This window comes from Tympanuchus pallidicinctus, unplaced genomic scaffold, assembly GCF_026119805.1.
Source record: "Tympanuchus pallidicinctus isolate F22 unplaced genomic scaffold, pur_lepc_1.0 scaffold4, whole genome shotgun sequence".
Classification (NCBI taxonomy): domain Eukaryota; kingdom Metazoa; phylum Chordata; class Aves; order Galliformes; family Phasianidae; genus Tympanuchus; species Tympanuchus pallidicinctus.
In genome coordinates, this window is record NW_026294758.1 from 32956642 (window position 1) to 32972891 (window position 16250).

General features: G+C 37.4%; 1 protein-coding gene across 4 annotated transcripts in view; it reads left to right on the forward strand.

Moving 5' to 3' along the window:
* PTCH1 (patched 1) overlaps positions 1 to 16250 on the forward strand; it is a 66425-nt gene that overhangs the window by 17032 nt on the left and 33143 nt on the right. For 3 of the 4 annotated variants that reach the window (XM_052701139.1, XM_052701140.1, XM_052701141.1), the window contains 10 exons: positions 6861 to 7050; positions 8736 to 8805; positions 8920 to 9011; positions 10385 to 10583; positions 11167 to 11288; positions 12569 to 12716; positions 13513 to 13644; positions 13931 to 14086; positions 14436 to 14534; positions 15629 to 15754. In XM_052701139.1, the coding sequence (XP_052557099.1) occupies positions 6861 to 7050; positions 8736 to 8805; positions 8920 to 9011; positions 10385 to 10583; positions 11167 to 11288; positions 12569 to 12716; positions 13513 to 13644; positions 13931 to 14086; positions 14436 to 14534; positions 15629 to 15754 (1334 nt within the window). Of the gene's footprint in view, positions 1 to 6860; positions 7051 to 8735; positions 8806 to 8919; positions 9012 to 10001; positions 10090 to 10384; positions 10584 to 11166; positions 11289 to 12568; positions 12717 to 13512; positions 13645 to 13930; positions 14087 to 14435; positions 14535 to 15628; positions 15755 to 16250 lie in introns of those variants that run through there. The other variant, XM_052701142.1, reaches the window with a different exon arrangement.

The following is a 16250-nucleotide window of genomic DNA, read 5'->3' on the forward strand; positions in this document are numbered from 1 at the left end:
GTCTTCCTGAGCCTGCAGACTGCTTTGTATCCTTGTCACTATTCTAAACTTTGTCAAACTGGCTGAATGAAGAGCCATCTTTGATGTGTGTTTTTATTTTTGCTATTCATAGTCATCAGCAGTAATGAAATTTTAATAGCAGTGCTGTAGTCATAGAGTCATCGCCATAGTCTGTGAGAAGTAACTTATGACATCTTGGGAAGTAAAAAGCATCCTTTTGAAGTGCTTTTGGTTTTTGTAACTTTTTTTTGCATTTGTAGTCTATAATCTTTTTAAAATACATATATATTTCTTAAACAGAAATGATTGAGATAATAATTTTGCTTCTAGATTTTTCTAGAAGCCAGTGGTCCTTAAGGAGATTGAAGATGATAGAGTATATTGTGATATGCTGGTGTCATTTTGTTGGACATTAGCATGGGAGGGGAGAGAAAAGTGTGGCTTGTTACCTGGATGCTGGGAAAGGAAATGTGCTGGCAGCCTTAACCTGTGCAGGCGCAATTGTTGCTATTCCATGTGATAGGCATAAATGCAGGCATGTGTATTCAGCAGAGTAAAAGTGCAAGAAAGCCTAGATACAGTGGGATGTTTCTGACTGATGGTAGTCCAGTGCCTAGCACAGGTTATGTTTTATTAATTGCAGGATAAAGATCATCTTTTTTCATTGAGCTGTCGGAGCAGTCCACTGAATGACCATGTAATCTCTTTAGGACACAATCTTACCCCTACATTCCAGCTCTTGCAAATGCATCGATTCCCTTGAAATCTTATGTTACGTTATTAAATAAATGAGCATTAAAAAAAAATATCGCTGCGGGTAACAAAAAATTTTTGAAATGCAATCCTAATAGTCTGACAAGATCCCTCATTAGCCTCATTAGAATTTTCAATGAAAATGTTATGCAGTCCCTCCAGAACCTCTGTATTTTGCCAGTAGATTCTGAAGAAGTTGCCACTTTACCCATTTCTTCTGTCAGGAAAAATGAAAATGCTTAATAGTATTTCTGTGTGCAGAAAAACTATCCTACAATTGATGAAGACCATGGTGAGCAAGCAGCATACACAGGCTCCTTTAAGAGCAACAGGAAGTCTTAAATCAAAAGGCTGTTATTTTTCTGTGTCCAAAAAGAGGTAGGATTGTCTTCATATCTGCCAGAGAGCTCAACTCTCCATTTCTTTATTCAATCCTGTGTGATTTTTTTTAGATACAGCATTCTATTACATGACAGGTACAAATATTTCTATCCTGATAAATATTTCAGACAGGAAGCTGTGGCAGTCTGGGTCTTTTGCCTTTCATTGTAATGGACTGAAACTTCTCCAACCTGCAATTTTTGAGCAACTATTACACATGTAATAGAAATAGCGTATGGGAACAGCAAAAACAGAGATTTGGTGAGGAAGAAGAGTAAAAGAAAGTTCTCAACAGCAGTCAGGCCAGAGAGAGATCTTGTTCTGGTGACAGGAGGGAGTGTGCTGGCGGTGTGTAGTAGCTGCAGGTGTCCCTCAGGCAGTGATCTCACGACTCATGTAAACAGTCCTGGAAAAATGTATTCATTCTTTGGAAGTCTTTAGAAGGTGAAGTCTCCAGAAAATTTTGTATCGTTCATGCAGTTCAGACTGGCCAGAGAGGAACTTAGGTCTCTATACCAGTACTATTTCTGGAAATACTGACTTCAGTTTCTCAAAGTCTTGTCACTCCACAGTGTCAGGCAAACGTTTTTATCCCAGTTGTTTGCTCTCGGGAATGTTCTTTTTTTAGAGGGAACTTGCCCTCTGCTAAGGTAGTTGCTGTACAATCACGTACAAGGTAACTATTGAATGGTTAATTCAGGTTGTGTATGCATCTGAAAAAAAACCAGAAAACCCTCAGTCTATACGTTGCAGTTCAGGAACCTGAAATGAACATCATGATGTGTTCCAAAAAAGAAGCATTTCACACCTTTTGAACAAACAGGCAATTAGCAAACAGTGATTTTTAGCTATCATATATTGCTTCATTTAGGATCAGTCTCTTAGCATAGTATAGGTCAGATTTGTTCTTGAAAGTGTTCAGCATGGAAGAGACTGCAGTTTACATCAGTAAATTTTTTACAAGCATGTTAAGATAATAGAAATATACCAAAATAACCATTTTGAATGCTGGTCATGGGACATACATATGTAAGACAGCAACATTTGTGGTAGAAATGAGTACATCAGCTGAAAGACTCGATGACTTCAAAATTGTCACTGGAAATCCTATAGTTTAGCTGTAAAAAAAAACAAATATGTTTTCACTCTTGTGTCGTTTGAGGGTGCATCAGCATTGTGCAAATGTGTACTAGATGGAAGCAGTTTTGGTTTTATGGTTGCTTCTCACTTAAGATGCACCAGAACATTTTAATGTGACCTAGGAACTTGGTAATGGGATATGGAGCCTTGTGCCTACAGGTCATATGTTCAAGTCTGCCTCAAATTAAGAATGACTAAAACTTGTTACCACCTAACAGCTGCTCATTGCTCTCGGGGGAGGGAGAGATGGTGGTTCTCCCAGCTTGCTGATGGTTTACTGCTGTCTTGATACCCTTGGGAAGTACAAAGCATTCTGTACCTTCCCCAGCTTCTGATAAAGTGTTTGGGAAGTTCAGAAGAAGCAGCAGCATGTTCAGTGCTAGAGGAGGCTGACAGACTGGGGGATATTGGTATGGGGACAAGTGGAGATGCTCTTCTCTTTTGTGGAAAAGCTGCTCAGGTAAGAAACAACGCCCATCAATAAAGGTGCTGGCAAGAAAAATGTCTTCAGTTGAACACTAGTCTTCATGCACATGTTCAAGCATTAGAAACTGATATATTAACTGAGATATGGTTCCAGGACACTCATATTATTATTGTGTCTTGGTATTTTTTTCTTTTTAAATTTCTCTTGTTAGCTAAATTTTGCAGAAAACATGGTATCATTTTGAGTAGAAAGACAGCTAAAATCTGTTGACTACACTTAAAGGATAGTGTACAAGATGCTGCCTTGTGTTTCCATTGGCCTTGAGACAATGTGCAGATCTGTTATTTAAATCAATGTTATGGCTTGCAGGCATTTGTGCTGCTAAATCAGCTGACCGGGCATTAACTCAGATAATGAAGGAATCAAGTGCTATGAAGTGATTTCTCATATATCAAAAATGGAGAATGAAGTATGAGTTTTGTCACCAAGATATTAGAAGGAAATTGTTCTCTCTTTGATAGTGAGCAAAATCATAAATATTGGTATTCTGTGTCATGTATACAACAGATCTCCACTGTATTTCTAGTACTGTTTTCACCAAATAGAAGCAAATTGAGCCCATGAAGGAAAAGCACAAAATACGACCGTTTTATTCATTGGTTTTATTTGCCATTACATCATTTATCCTGTAATGTTTTTTCACATAACTGTGTCTTTGGTAGTCAAAATTTTCCTCTGCAAGTTTACAGTTTCTTTGTATACGACTGTTACATTGTGTAAAGTATCTGTATTTGCCCATGGAGTTATCTTTGCTCTATTTGGCAGAGTAAATGAGCATAATGGACCTGTCAATAAAATGGTGTAATGCCTTAAGAAAAATGCAGAAAAGACCTACAGTTGAGTTCTGGAATATCTGCCCATGTTCCTGGATGGTTTTGCTATTCCTGTTTCGAATGAAAAAGGGGGGAAAACAGCTTCTGTTCCGTTGGCTGACTTGTGTGATGCAGTTTTGATTAGTTATAATCTGCCTTGTTCTGTGGAGTTAATGTGGTTTGACAGGACCTTGATTAGGAAGCAATTGTTTCTGTTGATAGTAAACAGTTGGCCACTTTCAGCAGAGATAGGAATGTCGGCGTTTGTCTTGCATTACGTATGATTAGTTGTTTCAAGTTCTAGCTAAATTCAAAAGTAAAATGTGAGCAGAATGGGAGAGAAAATAGTACCAGAATTATATGTTTATGATAGAGCCCATAGTCCTCATAAAATTGGGTCTTAATAAAGGTTGGATCTTTGCTGGCATAGAGACAAAAAGGGAGAAAGGTATTTAGTCTTCTGAAATGCTTGCTGTGTGAAGGACTGCAAAAGAAGCTTTGGTTCCATGACACACAGGTTAGGGTAACTGTAGTTCTCTACTCCCTCTTCGTATTCCTGTAAGAAAGAGCAAATTTTATTGATATATCATAAGAGACCTTGATGGGGGAGAAAGACAGCAGTGATCATGAACATTAGGCTGTTGAGTGAAAGTGCTGGGATTATATAAAAAAATCCCCTGCACAAGAAGGAATGACAAATATGATACAAGGGTGTGCAAACTAGCTTTCAGTCTATGGTTACTGTTTGATATGAAGTTTAACTTGAAAAACTTGAATCTGTAGTTAGCTGTGATTACACTGCTTATACAGAGTGAAAACATCTGAGGCAAAATCAGAGGTGTTTCAGTGTTTTATTTGTGATATAATTAAACAACTTTTTTATTTGTTTGTTTCATGCATATGCAGTGATAAAAGGGGTGTTAGGAAGTTATAAAGGGAATCTAGATGAGGAAGTTGTACTTTCATTTCTATGTTTTCTTACTGCAAGCTGACCACTGTTACTTGATGTGAGGGAGATCATGCCACAGATGACAGACTGAGAAAATGGAGAGTGTTGTGGAAATACTTTTTCAAAGAAGTAATGATCTAGAAATTAAGTGATGTCTCATGCCAACAGGATGTAGTAGGTAGTAGTAGGTAGTTTAGCTGTCGATAGTCTGATTCTGACAGGTTTATCCATGCCCAGTTTCTTTCCCTGTGGTCCACTTAGCCTTAGTGTGTGTGTAGGTTGAGGACCTCTATTTAAGGAGTATGCTCCTGGCTTGTTCAGACTTGAGAATGTCATCTCCCACGTTGCCAGCTAGTTACAGATCATTATATGTCCTAGAAAGGACATGTCTATATGTCCTAGATGTGCATGTCTAATTTTTCTTCACACTGTTGCAGAACTCCTCAAGGTGAGTGGGACAGAAAAAAATGTAACAAAGCAGGTTTGTATCTTGGACTTCAGAGGTGACAACAGGTGTTTACTGTATTTGTCTTCCTCATCTGAATGTGATCTCAATTCAGCTAGTCAGCTGAATTAACCACCCTCCCCACCCTTCCATGCACTTTTTAGTGTACATAGGAGGTTGTATAAAGTGTACAATCTCCAGCTGATCTCTGAGTGGGAAGATAATTTTCCATTTTTATGTAATATTTCTGGCAAAAAAAATTGAATATGGCTCCCTCTAGAGCCTGTCTACTTTGCAGTTTCCACTTCCTTTTCCTTTTCTTTTTTAAAACAGTGTTTTGACACATAGCACACTGTTCAGCTCATTTGGATTTATAAAACAGTCACTGCATATTCATTGTATCGTGCATCACAGAGTAATATGCGGGTGCAGAACTACTGGGACAAATACAACATAGATGATTCTTTCTGCTAATTCAAAGCTAATTCTCTTAATGTTAACTTGATATTTTTTCTTTTTAATTTGGAAGAAATAGCACTGATCACATACTCTTTCTCTCCTCACTTTTTTAACTGAAGAGAAACATTCTGCTTCTGACTTTGCCAGATTATTTAGGAGAAGAGTATAAATTAAAGCCATTTTTCTTGAAATGTACTATTGGAGCAGTCTATTCATACAAGTATAAGTAATTGTGACAAAGAAGTATTTGATCTGATTCAGACGAGTTGTAGAATCATAGAATGGCTTAGGTTGGAGGGACCTTAAAGGTCATCTATTCCTGACCCCTTGCAGTGGGCAGAGCTGCCCCTCACCACCTGAGGCTGCTCAGGGCCCCATCCAACCTGGCCCTGAATGCCTCCAGGGATGAAGCATCCACAGCTTCTCCGGGCAGCCTGTGCCAGTGCATCACTACCCCCTGAACAAAGAATTTCTTTCTAACATCTAAACTGAATTTTCCCTCTTTTAATTTAAAGCCATTCCCCCTTGTCCTGTCAGTGTCAGACCATGTTAAAAGTTGTGTCCCCTCTTGCTTGTAGTCTCCCCTCAAGTACTGGAAGGCCACAATGAGGTCTCACTGGAGCCTTCTTCAAGCTGAACAAGCCCAGTCAATCTTTCTTCACAGGAGAGGTGCTCCAGCCCACTTCATGGCCCTCCTCTGGATCCACTCCAACAGCTCTTCTATGCTGGGGCCTCAGACCTGGACACAGTACTCCAGATGGGTCCTCAAGAAGTATAGAGCAGATTCGGTGATCCCTCCCTTTTCCTTTTGATGCAGCCCAGGATATTGTTAGCCTTTTGGGCCATAAGTGCACACTGCTGGACCCAGTGTCCAGTTTTTTGTCCACCAGGATCTCTGAGTCCTTTTCCTCTGGACTGCTCTGAGGAAATTCTTCTTCCATTCTCTACTCACATCTGGAATTGCCTTGATCCAGGTGCAACATCTTGCACTTGGCCTTGTTGAACTTCATTGGACCTGTCCAGGTCCCTGTGGATGGCGTCATTGTGTCAGCTGCACCGCTCAGCTTGGTGTTGTCAGAAAACTTACAGAGATTACAGTCAATAAGAAAAGGAAAAAGGTGTGGGTTTTTTTTTTTTTGTTTTTTTTTTTTTTCCTTTTCATATTTGCATGAGGAGGATCAATTATAACATAGAAAAAAAATTGTTTGAGGCTTTGGTTTACACATCAATATTATAGTACAGTGGGAGCTTTAATAAGGAATATGATTTTTGCAGCATTACTGAAGTAAATTTCTTACTAGTTTTAGTTACTCTGTGATCTTTTTGAGGTAGATTAGTTCATGCCTGTACCAATGCTTTTCTGACTGGAGGATGCTTATCGTGGTCATCACAAATAAGTGAATTTTGGCTAATTCAAAACTTTTTAAAAATCAGTTGGTGGACGAGTGAGTCAGGAGTTAAACTACACACGGCAGAAGATTGGAGAAGAGGCCATGTTTAACCCCCAGCTCATGATTCAGACTCCACAGGAAGACGGAACTAATGTACTAACAACAGAAGCACTCCGACAGCACCTTGATTCTGCACTTCAGGCCAGCAGAGTGCATGTTTATATGTACAACAGGTAAGCAGATAAGCAAAAGTTTTCTTGGTGATATGTAACTTCTGAAAATTGTATTTGTTTTTCTCTCCACATATTTCTAAGTGATTAGAATTTTTGAGCCTTTGTTTTAGGACTTTCTGATTTGTCTGCCACTGGTAAGTAGTTTTGGAAGAGATTCTGAAAACGTGCCTCTGTGAGCAGTTCTATGATATTCAGCAGTTGTCTTCCTGTGATGTCTATGCTCCCAGTGTGAAATCTTACTGATGGTATGCTAATATCAAAAGGGATATATCACAGGGATCTCTTGGAAAGACTCCAGTGGAGGGCCACGAAGATGGTGAAGGGCCTGGAGAATCTCTCCTATGAGGAAAGGCTGAGTGAACTGGGTCTGTTCAGCCTTGAGAAAAGAAGACTGAGAGGGGACCTGATCCAGGTCTATAAATATCTAAGGTGTGGGGGGCAGAATGGCGAGGCTGGACTGTTTTCAGTGGTGAGTGGAGACAGGACAAGGGGAAACGGCTGGAAACTGCAGCACAGGAAGTTCTGCACAAACATGCGCAAGAACTTCTTTACAGTGAGGTGACGGAGCACTGGAACAGGCTGCCCAGGGAGGTGGCGGAGTCTCCTTCTCTGGAGATGTTCAAGACCTGCCTGGATGCCTACCTGTGCGATCTGCTGTAGGGAACCTGCTTTGGCAGGGGGGTTGGACTCGATGAATTCTGGAGGTCCCTTCCAACTCACAATTCTGTGATTCTGTGAAAAAGGTTTTTGTGTTAGAGATGTATTCATTCACTGACACACCACCTAGAATCACATAATGACTCTAAACACTAATACAATTTACTGTCATTCCAGTAGTTTGTATAAAGGGAGATGAAAATCTGTGAGAAGTGTCAGCAGATGGAATAACAGTTATTCAGTAACGTAGGCAGTCATAGTAGAGTTGAACTTCAGAGTGGCTATATGCACATATGAAGACTGGGAGCTGTGTGGTGTCCAACAACAGCAAATGCTAAAACTGTGCCTTACAAGGGTACCAGCTTTGGACTACTGAGAATCTCCCTGAAAAGTGGTTCTTCCAGGTTTACTGCTTATATGATAATGTACCTAGGGATGCTCTCTGAGGCATGAAACCCAGTATCTTTCAGGATAACTTTTCAGCATATCCACCTGATGCCCGAGTCAGCTTGTGCTCAGGCTCTAACAAGCATTTACCTGACTACTGCTTTGTGTTAAAGTGCCGGAAGTCACATCAGTGGAATTTGTAATACAGCCAAAAAAGGGAGGGAGAAAACCTGATGGCTTCTTTTCCTCCTGTATGTGAGTCAGTTTAGGAATGTTCTAGTCCTCTGAGCCTCAAGATGAGTTGTCTTTTGATTGCATCACTGAATGGTAACTGAAGTCACAAGTGGCCTTGTTTATATAAAGTCAAATTTCTGCTTATTAATCAGGTCAACCAGTCTGCTCACCCAAAAGCAGCTCTATTTACAGAGAGCGTTTAGAACAACTGAAACAAAAATATCTATTTTATAACCACAAAAAGAATTTTTTATGTGAAGTGTGATGTATTAGTTGCTTTCCTCAGTGGTTTGCTACTTGAGGCTAATAAGTGAGGATAAGTTGTTATTTTGAATGTACATTTCATTTAAAAGATAACTTTTCAGTTATTGTGGAAGAAAAACATTTGCTCTTTCTTCTTATTACAGACAATGGAAGTTGGAACATTTATGTTATAAATCAGGAGAACTCATCACAGAAGCAGGTTACATGGACCAGGTATGACTAGCAGGCATTTAGTTGTAAGCTTTTTCTCATAATCATAATTCAACTTACGCTGCTTAGATTATATTCTTAGTCTAACTGTATATTTACTACTTCTCATTTTGACAGATTATAGAATATCTTTATCCTTGCTTAATTATCACTCCTTTGGACTGCTTCTGGGAGGGAGCAAAGCTACAGTCGGGAACTGCCTATCTATTGTAAGCATGCTTTTATTTAACTTTCTTGTCTGACTAATTTTAATTCTGTAACTATATACGATTTTGGGTTGCTTTCTGACTGTTCATTGACATTCTGGTTTAGCAGAAAAATAAAATTACAGTGTCTCTACTGAAAATATGCATGGACTTTTTTTTTAATTGAAGAAATATATTTTTGTTTCTGTAAGGTGATTTTTAGGAATCAGATTTCTGTATTGTTTTTCTCACTCTGCTAGTATGCAGAAGAAATTAAGTTCTCAGTCGAAGCTTTAAGGGCTTTATGCTTCTTTTGGAAATCAACTTGTCTCTTTTTTTATTAATTTACAAATAATGTTGATTAATTGAAAATTTTATTTCTAAAAAAATTTCAGGGGTTAAATCTTAGATCTTCGTAAGGAACACAACCAAATCTCTTGCTAACAAGGTCATTAAAGAAACCACACGTAGCATTTTTGATGGGTGGTTTCTCACAATTTACAAGTGTGATATCATATGCCCTGTCCTTCAAATAGTTACTTGTTTATATGCACATGCATTTTCTGTTAATTATGCAAGAGTTAGTCTTTGAGTTATTGTTTCTGTTCCGGCTTGTCTGTCTCTGTAAAAGCGATTTGCAATGGCTATCTCACAACCTTTAGTGTACATTTTTAGATGGGAAATGTACTGGGTTTGGGTTCTCTGGTTGAGAGAATTGGAATAATGACTTAAGCCTGGTTAAACAGATACAGTGTGGTTTGAAACACAGAATAAGGCAGCCAGAGTCCATTCTAGTCTGTCAATATCACAAATTGAGAAGTGGGGGATAGGAAACGTGACAGTGATAGTAATGGCAGCCATGGTAGCAGGAGAGCTTGCTAGTCAACAGTCAAGCTGTCAGGGTATTTGAAGGAGAAGCATTGTTACAGATAAACAGAGATCAGCTGTATTGATTGATTACATCTGCAAGATGATTATTAGAGTAGTAAGAAGTAATCTGATACTATGAGAAAGGCTTTCTTTCTTCAGCCCTCTGTTTTCTTTCCTTCTCCCCTCTCCCTAATTCTATGAAGCAGCAGTTGGCTGCTTTTTTATTATTTAGGTGCTTGATAATTTGTTTTCCTTTGCTTGTGAATATATTGTATCTTATGCAATAACTTTGTGAAACCTGAATTTTTTATTTTAAATAACAACAAGGCTACGAGAAAAGTACATAAACAAATATAATTAAAATATGCCTTATTTTGTATGAAACAGCCTTATCAGCAGAAGTTGTAACTTAGAAAACAAACATACTTTAAAAAATAAAACAACCCTCAATTATCTGCGCAAATGTAAGTATGTTTGTTTCGGTACTTTTTTTGTCTTCCTTTATTTTAATAATTCCTCTTTTGCAGAGGGAAACCTCCTTTGCAGTGGATCAACTTTGACCCCTTAGAATTCTTGGAAGAGTTAAAAAAAATAAACTACCAAGTGGAGAGCTGGGAAGAAATGCTGAATAAAGCAGAAGTTGGTCGTGGTTATATGGATCGACCTTGCCTGAATCCTGCTGATCCTGATTGCCCAATCACAGCTCCCAATAAAAATTCTACCAAAGTAAGTTTTCTTCTGCTTGTTTATATCTTTTATTGGGGAGGCAGGAGGCAGGGAGGAAAGAAGCAGCAGTATGTAGGTCTAATTATTGACTGATATTACCTGCTGCTGAAATAGAGTTGCTAACTTTCTGTCATTCTGGGATGCAGTAGTTAATCCCCTATTTTTAGAGTCCATTGTACAGGTAGTTGCAAAGCATGGCAAAGTGACAGTGTAAGCATTTCAAAAGACTTAATTTGTCAGAGGGATAACCAGTGCTGAATTATGTCTGTCCTGTATGCTCACACTGGATAGAAAAGCCTTCCTTCCTTCAGGTAGGGCCAATTTTATTTACTTTGTGAATAATTTGAATTAATGGTCTTCAGTTTTACGCATCTGTCTTTCAGTCAGGCTTTGGAAAAGTTGCAATTTGACCAATTAATACCTGACTGATTTGTCTGCTTGAGTTGCTGAGCACAATTTTTCTTTTTAGATCTCTTAGACAATCTTTAATATCAGTTATCTTATTGCATGAGATTTTGATTTATGGTACAATTTTGTCTGAAGTTATGCTACTGATTAATTTCTTCTTTATAACTTTTTCTAGCCTCTTGACGTAGCCCTTGTTTTGAGTGGTGGATGCTACGGACTGTCAAGAAAATACATGCATTGGCAGGAAGAGTTAATTATAGGTGGTACAGTCAAGAACAGTTCTGGTAAACTTGTCAGGTAAAGAAACAAATGGTTAATGGAAATTTTAGAGGTTTTCCCTGTTAGAGTTTGGTTACTGGGGCACATGTATTTATCCTTCATGTGCATTATGAATCTTTTTAGGAGGACATATGTGTCTCAAAAAAGCAGAACTTAAAGCAGTGATTAGATGATTGTTTAATTGGCATCACTGCTTCCTGCTTCTAACCTCAGAATGATAATGTATGTTTCTCAGAAATAGTTTTTTTTTTTCCTGGCAGCTTTGTTGTTTGGCTGTATGTATAAACATTGAACAGTGTTTGAAACACCAAACAACTTTGAGCATTTTTTGAAATACTGTCAAAAGAAAAAGGGGGAAAAATACAGGTAAAGTACTTACTTATTTTACTTTTCTCAAAATTCAAACTAAGTTTTTTGTTTACAATCAGTATGGAGAAAAGTATATTCTTTATGTTATTACATCTTGAATATATTTTTGTCTGATAAAACAAAATACTTTTTAGACTTCTTAAAGAAGTCATGAAAGTCAGGACTTCAGTGGGGGAAAAAACTTGTGTGAGAGAACAATTTGAAAAATATGGGACATAGTAAGCTAAATGAAGCACAACTATCATGTATTTAATACAGGTGTTTTTTATTGGAAGACTTAGTATGGATTACAAACTTTTTTTTACATTTCCACCAAACATTGAAGAATTATTTGTTGCAGTAAATCTTTCACCAATTAAGCCAAAGAATATGCTTTTAGTGAAAAATAACGTAGCTCCTTAAGCTTCTAAAATTGTCGGATACATTTGCATGTTGTGGGAAGTTGCCAAGGATAATTGCTGCCAAACTCCTTCCAGTTTGCTAGACATCAGGAGTTAAATATGGCATTTCTCTTGAATGGTTAAAGAAGACCAAGGTTTTCAAATGACAAATCGCCAATTGCTTTTACAAGATCTTATAGAAATAACTATTGTGTCATTTTCACAGTAATAAGTTATCCATTAATCATGATCCTCATAACTGAGTTACAGTCTTTGCTCCCCGAAGTGATCCTGTAAAAAAATAATGGTAAAATAAACTTCAGTGAAACTAAGTTTAACCTCAGTACTTAAAAGACCCATACAGCTGCACCAGATACATAGTTAGAATAATTATACTTTATTCAATTTTAATATGAATATGTGCTCTATAAAATCAAGAGCTCCTACAAGCTGCTATTAAGCTCTCCTTTGGGATTTCGTGCCATTAAAATAATTTACTGAAAATACTGATTTTATGCCTCTTCCTCCTCTTATTTCTCTCTGTTACAGTGCCCAGGCTTTGCAAACCATGTTTCAATTAATGACTCCTAAGCAAATGTATGAGCATTTCAAGGGATATGAATACGTTTCACATATCAACTGGAATGAGGATAAAGCAGCAGCAATTCTAGAAGCCTGGCAGAGGATGTATGTCGAGGTAAAAGTGAAAATAACCTAGATACCATAGTATAAAGTTGTGCTGAGATCCACTGTCCTTTGCTATAGCTTTTTATAGTATTCCTTCAAAGAAGATGCTTAACTAAAACTGAGTTATTCCCTCCCAGTTTGAAGTTGATTTAGTCTCTTTTTTAACTGATAAGCTGCTTGATTATTCACATTTGTGAAGCCAGGAAGACTTTACTGTTTGGTGTCTTGAACATGTCTTCTTTGCTGAGAGTGAGAAGGAACTGAAGAGCTACTTGGAATTTAAAAGCAATTGGTTAGAATGATTGTTTTAAAGGTGTCTGGAAAAGGCATCAATTTTCTAGGCATCAATTGCTCTCCCAGCAATAGTCCGGGTGGGGAGGCCACGTGACAGTGCCTGGCCTTTGTGTCCCAAACTGTGACCTCTTCTGACCTTTGTGAAATAGCCCTGCCGTGGGGGAAAGAGGAGCATTCTGAAGAGCATGCTGGCCTTGGATTAAAGGCAAGACTTTTCAACAGCAAGGTTATGGAAAGAGAAAACCTTTACACTGAAATTGAAATCATCTGTGAATACAGTAGACTTTTCTAAAGCATGCAGATTCTTACTTGATAAACAGTAGCTTTCAGGAAGTAGTTATGGAGCATATTTCATCTACAATCAGTGAAATCTCTTGTGTAAGGTTTATGCTATAACAGGCAAAAACAGTTTCAGGTGTTTGCTGTAGAAAATGGGGTTTTTTGGGTTGTTTTGTTGTTGTTGTTGTTGTTGTTGTTTTAATTTTCACACAACTTTTATTTTCTATTCCTAGGTTGTTCATCACAGTGTTGCACAAAACTCTACTCAGAAGGTGCTTTCCTTTACTACAACTACCCTGGATGACATCCTAAAGTCATTTTCTGATGTCAGTGTTATCAGAGTAGCTAGTGGCTACTTACTAATGGTAATAAAGCAAATTATAGTTATGTGTTTCTAGAAGTAGTGCATGGTTTAAATATCTGCTTCATTCTTACTAGTCGATAGTCCAGAGCAGTTTTTTCATACTTAAAATAAATTTGCTGTTTGTACAGTTTTGTCACTTCAGCGTAAAATATCCAATGTGTTTATTCTGTTTAAAAAGGCTTGTAAAGATATGTGTGGAAGAGAGGGTATCATTTCTAAAAAACAATCCATTCTAATACTTTTTTTTAAATTTTTTATTCCCTTTTTCCCCTGACCCTTCCTTTTAGCTTGCCTACGCCTGTTTAACAATGCTGAGGTGGGACTGTGCCAAGTCTCAGGGTGCCGTGGGGCTGGCAGGAGTCTTGTTGGTTGCTCTGTCAGTGGCTGCAGGCTTGGGTCTGTGCTCACTGATTGGAATTTCCTTTAATGCTGCCACAACTCAGGTATTTAGGAGCCAAAAGTCTGATTACTAGCACTTTGTTATGAACACATATGAATCTTTGGGGAAAATAAACTACCAAATTATTTGTATTGCTGTTCTACACTTGTGCTTTTCTCCTATTTATTAACTTGAACTGTGAGAAATTAGGTGATGATGATGCCAAACAATATTAAAGAAAAAGATAGATACTCAGTGGTTTATATAATTATTAGATTCTGTATACTTTTTTTCTGTGTCCCTATGTTAAGTCGAAAGTGTAAAATTACTTCAACTAACCATGTAATAGCAAGCTGCATGGTAGCTGATAAAACAGGAGTCATTGTTTTTACTTGTTTTGTTTTCTCCCCAAGGTTCTGCCTTTTCTTGCTCTCGGAGTTGGTGTAGATGATGTTTTCCTTCTAGCTCATGCATTTAGTGAAACAGGACAGAATAAGAGAATTCCATTCGAGGTAATGAGAAAGTGGGGAGTTAGGGTGAAATAAAAGGCTTCTTATAGGGGAAAGATACTGAAGTAATAATGAATTAGTAATGATTTTAAACAAACAACAGTTGTTTTTTTTTCTTTAGAGGTTTTTTCCCTGATTTGCATAAAGTTTACTCAAAATATCAGTAATGTAAATTTGAGAACTCAAGTGTGAGTCTGACATTACAATGGTAGAATGCTTTCAACAGAAGGACACAGTTTTAGAGCAACAATAAGAAGGAAATTATTATCTGTTACCTTTATTTGTTATGTCTTTTAATTTGTGATTTTAAGAGTTTTTCTTCTGTTTTCCTTTCTTATCCTTTATAATTGACCATGACATTTCAAAACATAACATTCATATTATGAAATCTGTCATCACTTCTGTGATCTTTTCCTTTTATTAACCTTTGTATCTTTCATTCAGATTTCATACCCAAAGTACAGATTATTTAAAAACAACATAAATTTGCCTATTCTGTTATATACAAGCAGTATCTTCCCTGTTATCTTCGTAGCTAGTTCAGCATGCAGACATTACAATGCTACTCTGCTATAGCCTATTTGGTTGAGAAAATCTCCTATGCTTGCTTCTGCTGATTTTCCTGGGTGGTTGTTCCTGGGTTTGGAGTTGTTTTTATGTTGCATACTTCAAGATGTGTATAGTATGAATCTATGGTGTTAATGCATGCTTATTTTATCTGAAAAATGGTAACAGATAGACATCCATGGACTCCATCAGTAGACAATACATCCTTAAATTACAGATAATTCAATATAATGACAGTATTAACTTAGTTTTGTCTTTTGAAGCTAGAATCAGATTTTTATAATGTTTTCTACCCACAAAAAGTAAATCAGTATTTTATGTGTCATCTGCTTTTCTCCTGCACAGTATACTTTCTTAGTGTGTTTTTTATTGACGTACTCTTAAATACGCACTTGCATTTGGAATTTCCTTGTGATAGTTTTTCATTACTGCTGTGTTGTATCTGTGGAATGACCATATCATTTGCAGGACCTTGTTTTATTCACATGACTTTTAAGATATGCTGTTGTTTTTTGTTTTTGTTTTTGCAGGACAGAACAGGTGAATGTTTGAAGCGAACAGGAGCAAGTGTAGCCCTTACATCTATTAGCAATGTTACTGCGTTCTTTATGGCTGCCTTAATCCCTATTCCTGCTTTACGAGCATTTTCACTCCAAGTAAGTTCATGTGCTACTTTGTTAGCTTTTATATGTTTTCCAGTTGTGGGAGACCAATGATGATACCTGTTAGTGACAGTAATGAATCCACATTCAGTGCTTCTGCAGGCTGCTGAATTAGTAGCTATCTGCCCTTGATTCTGCTCCTCTTGTGGAATTTCTTGCATTCTATTAGCTGATGGTAGTGTGCACTGCCATTCCACAACTGGGTTAAGTGCAAAAACCAGGATGCTTGCAACTAAGAAGAAACAAGTCATTAGAAAGATTTGCATTGTTACTGCAGTCAAGATTATTGGACTGCACTTGAGTGTATACATTAATGTTCCTAAGTGGGAATTCAGTTCTTTCATTCAGGTTTGCCTAATTTGCTGCTTTTTAGAACTATAACCAATATTCAGTGACAGCAGCAAGAATGCACTTGCCATCATATATATATATATATTTAATACATGTATATGTAATATATATATATATGTGTGTGTAATATATATATACA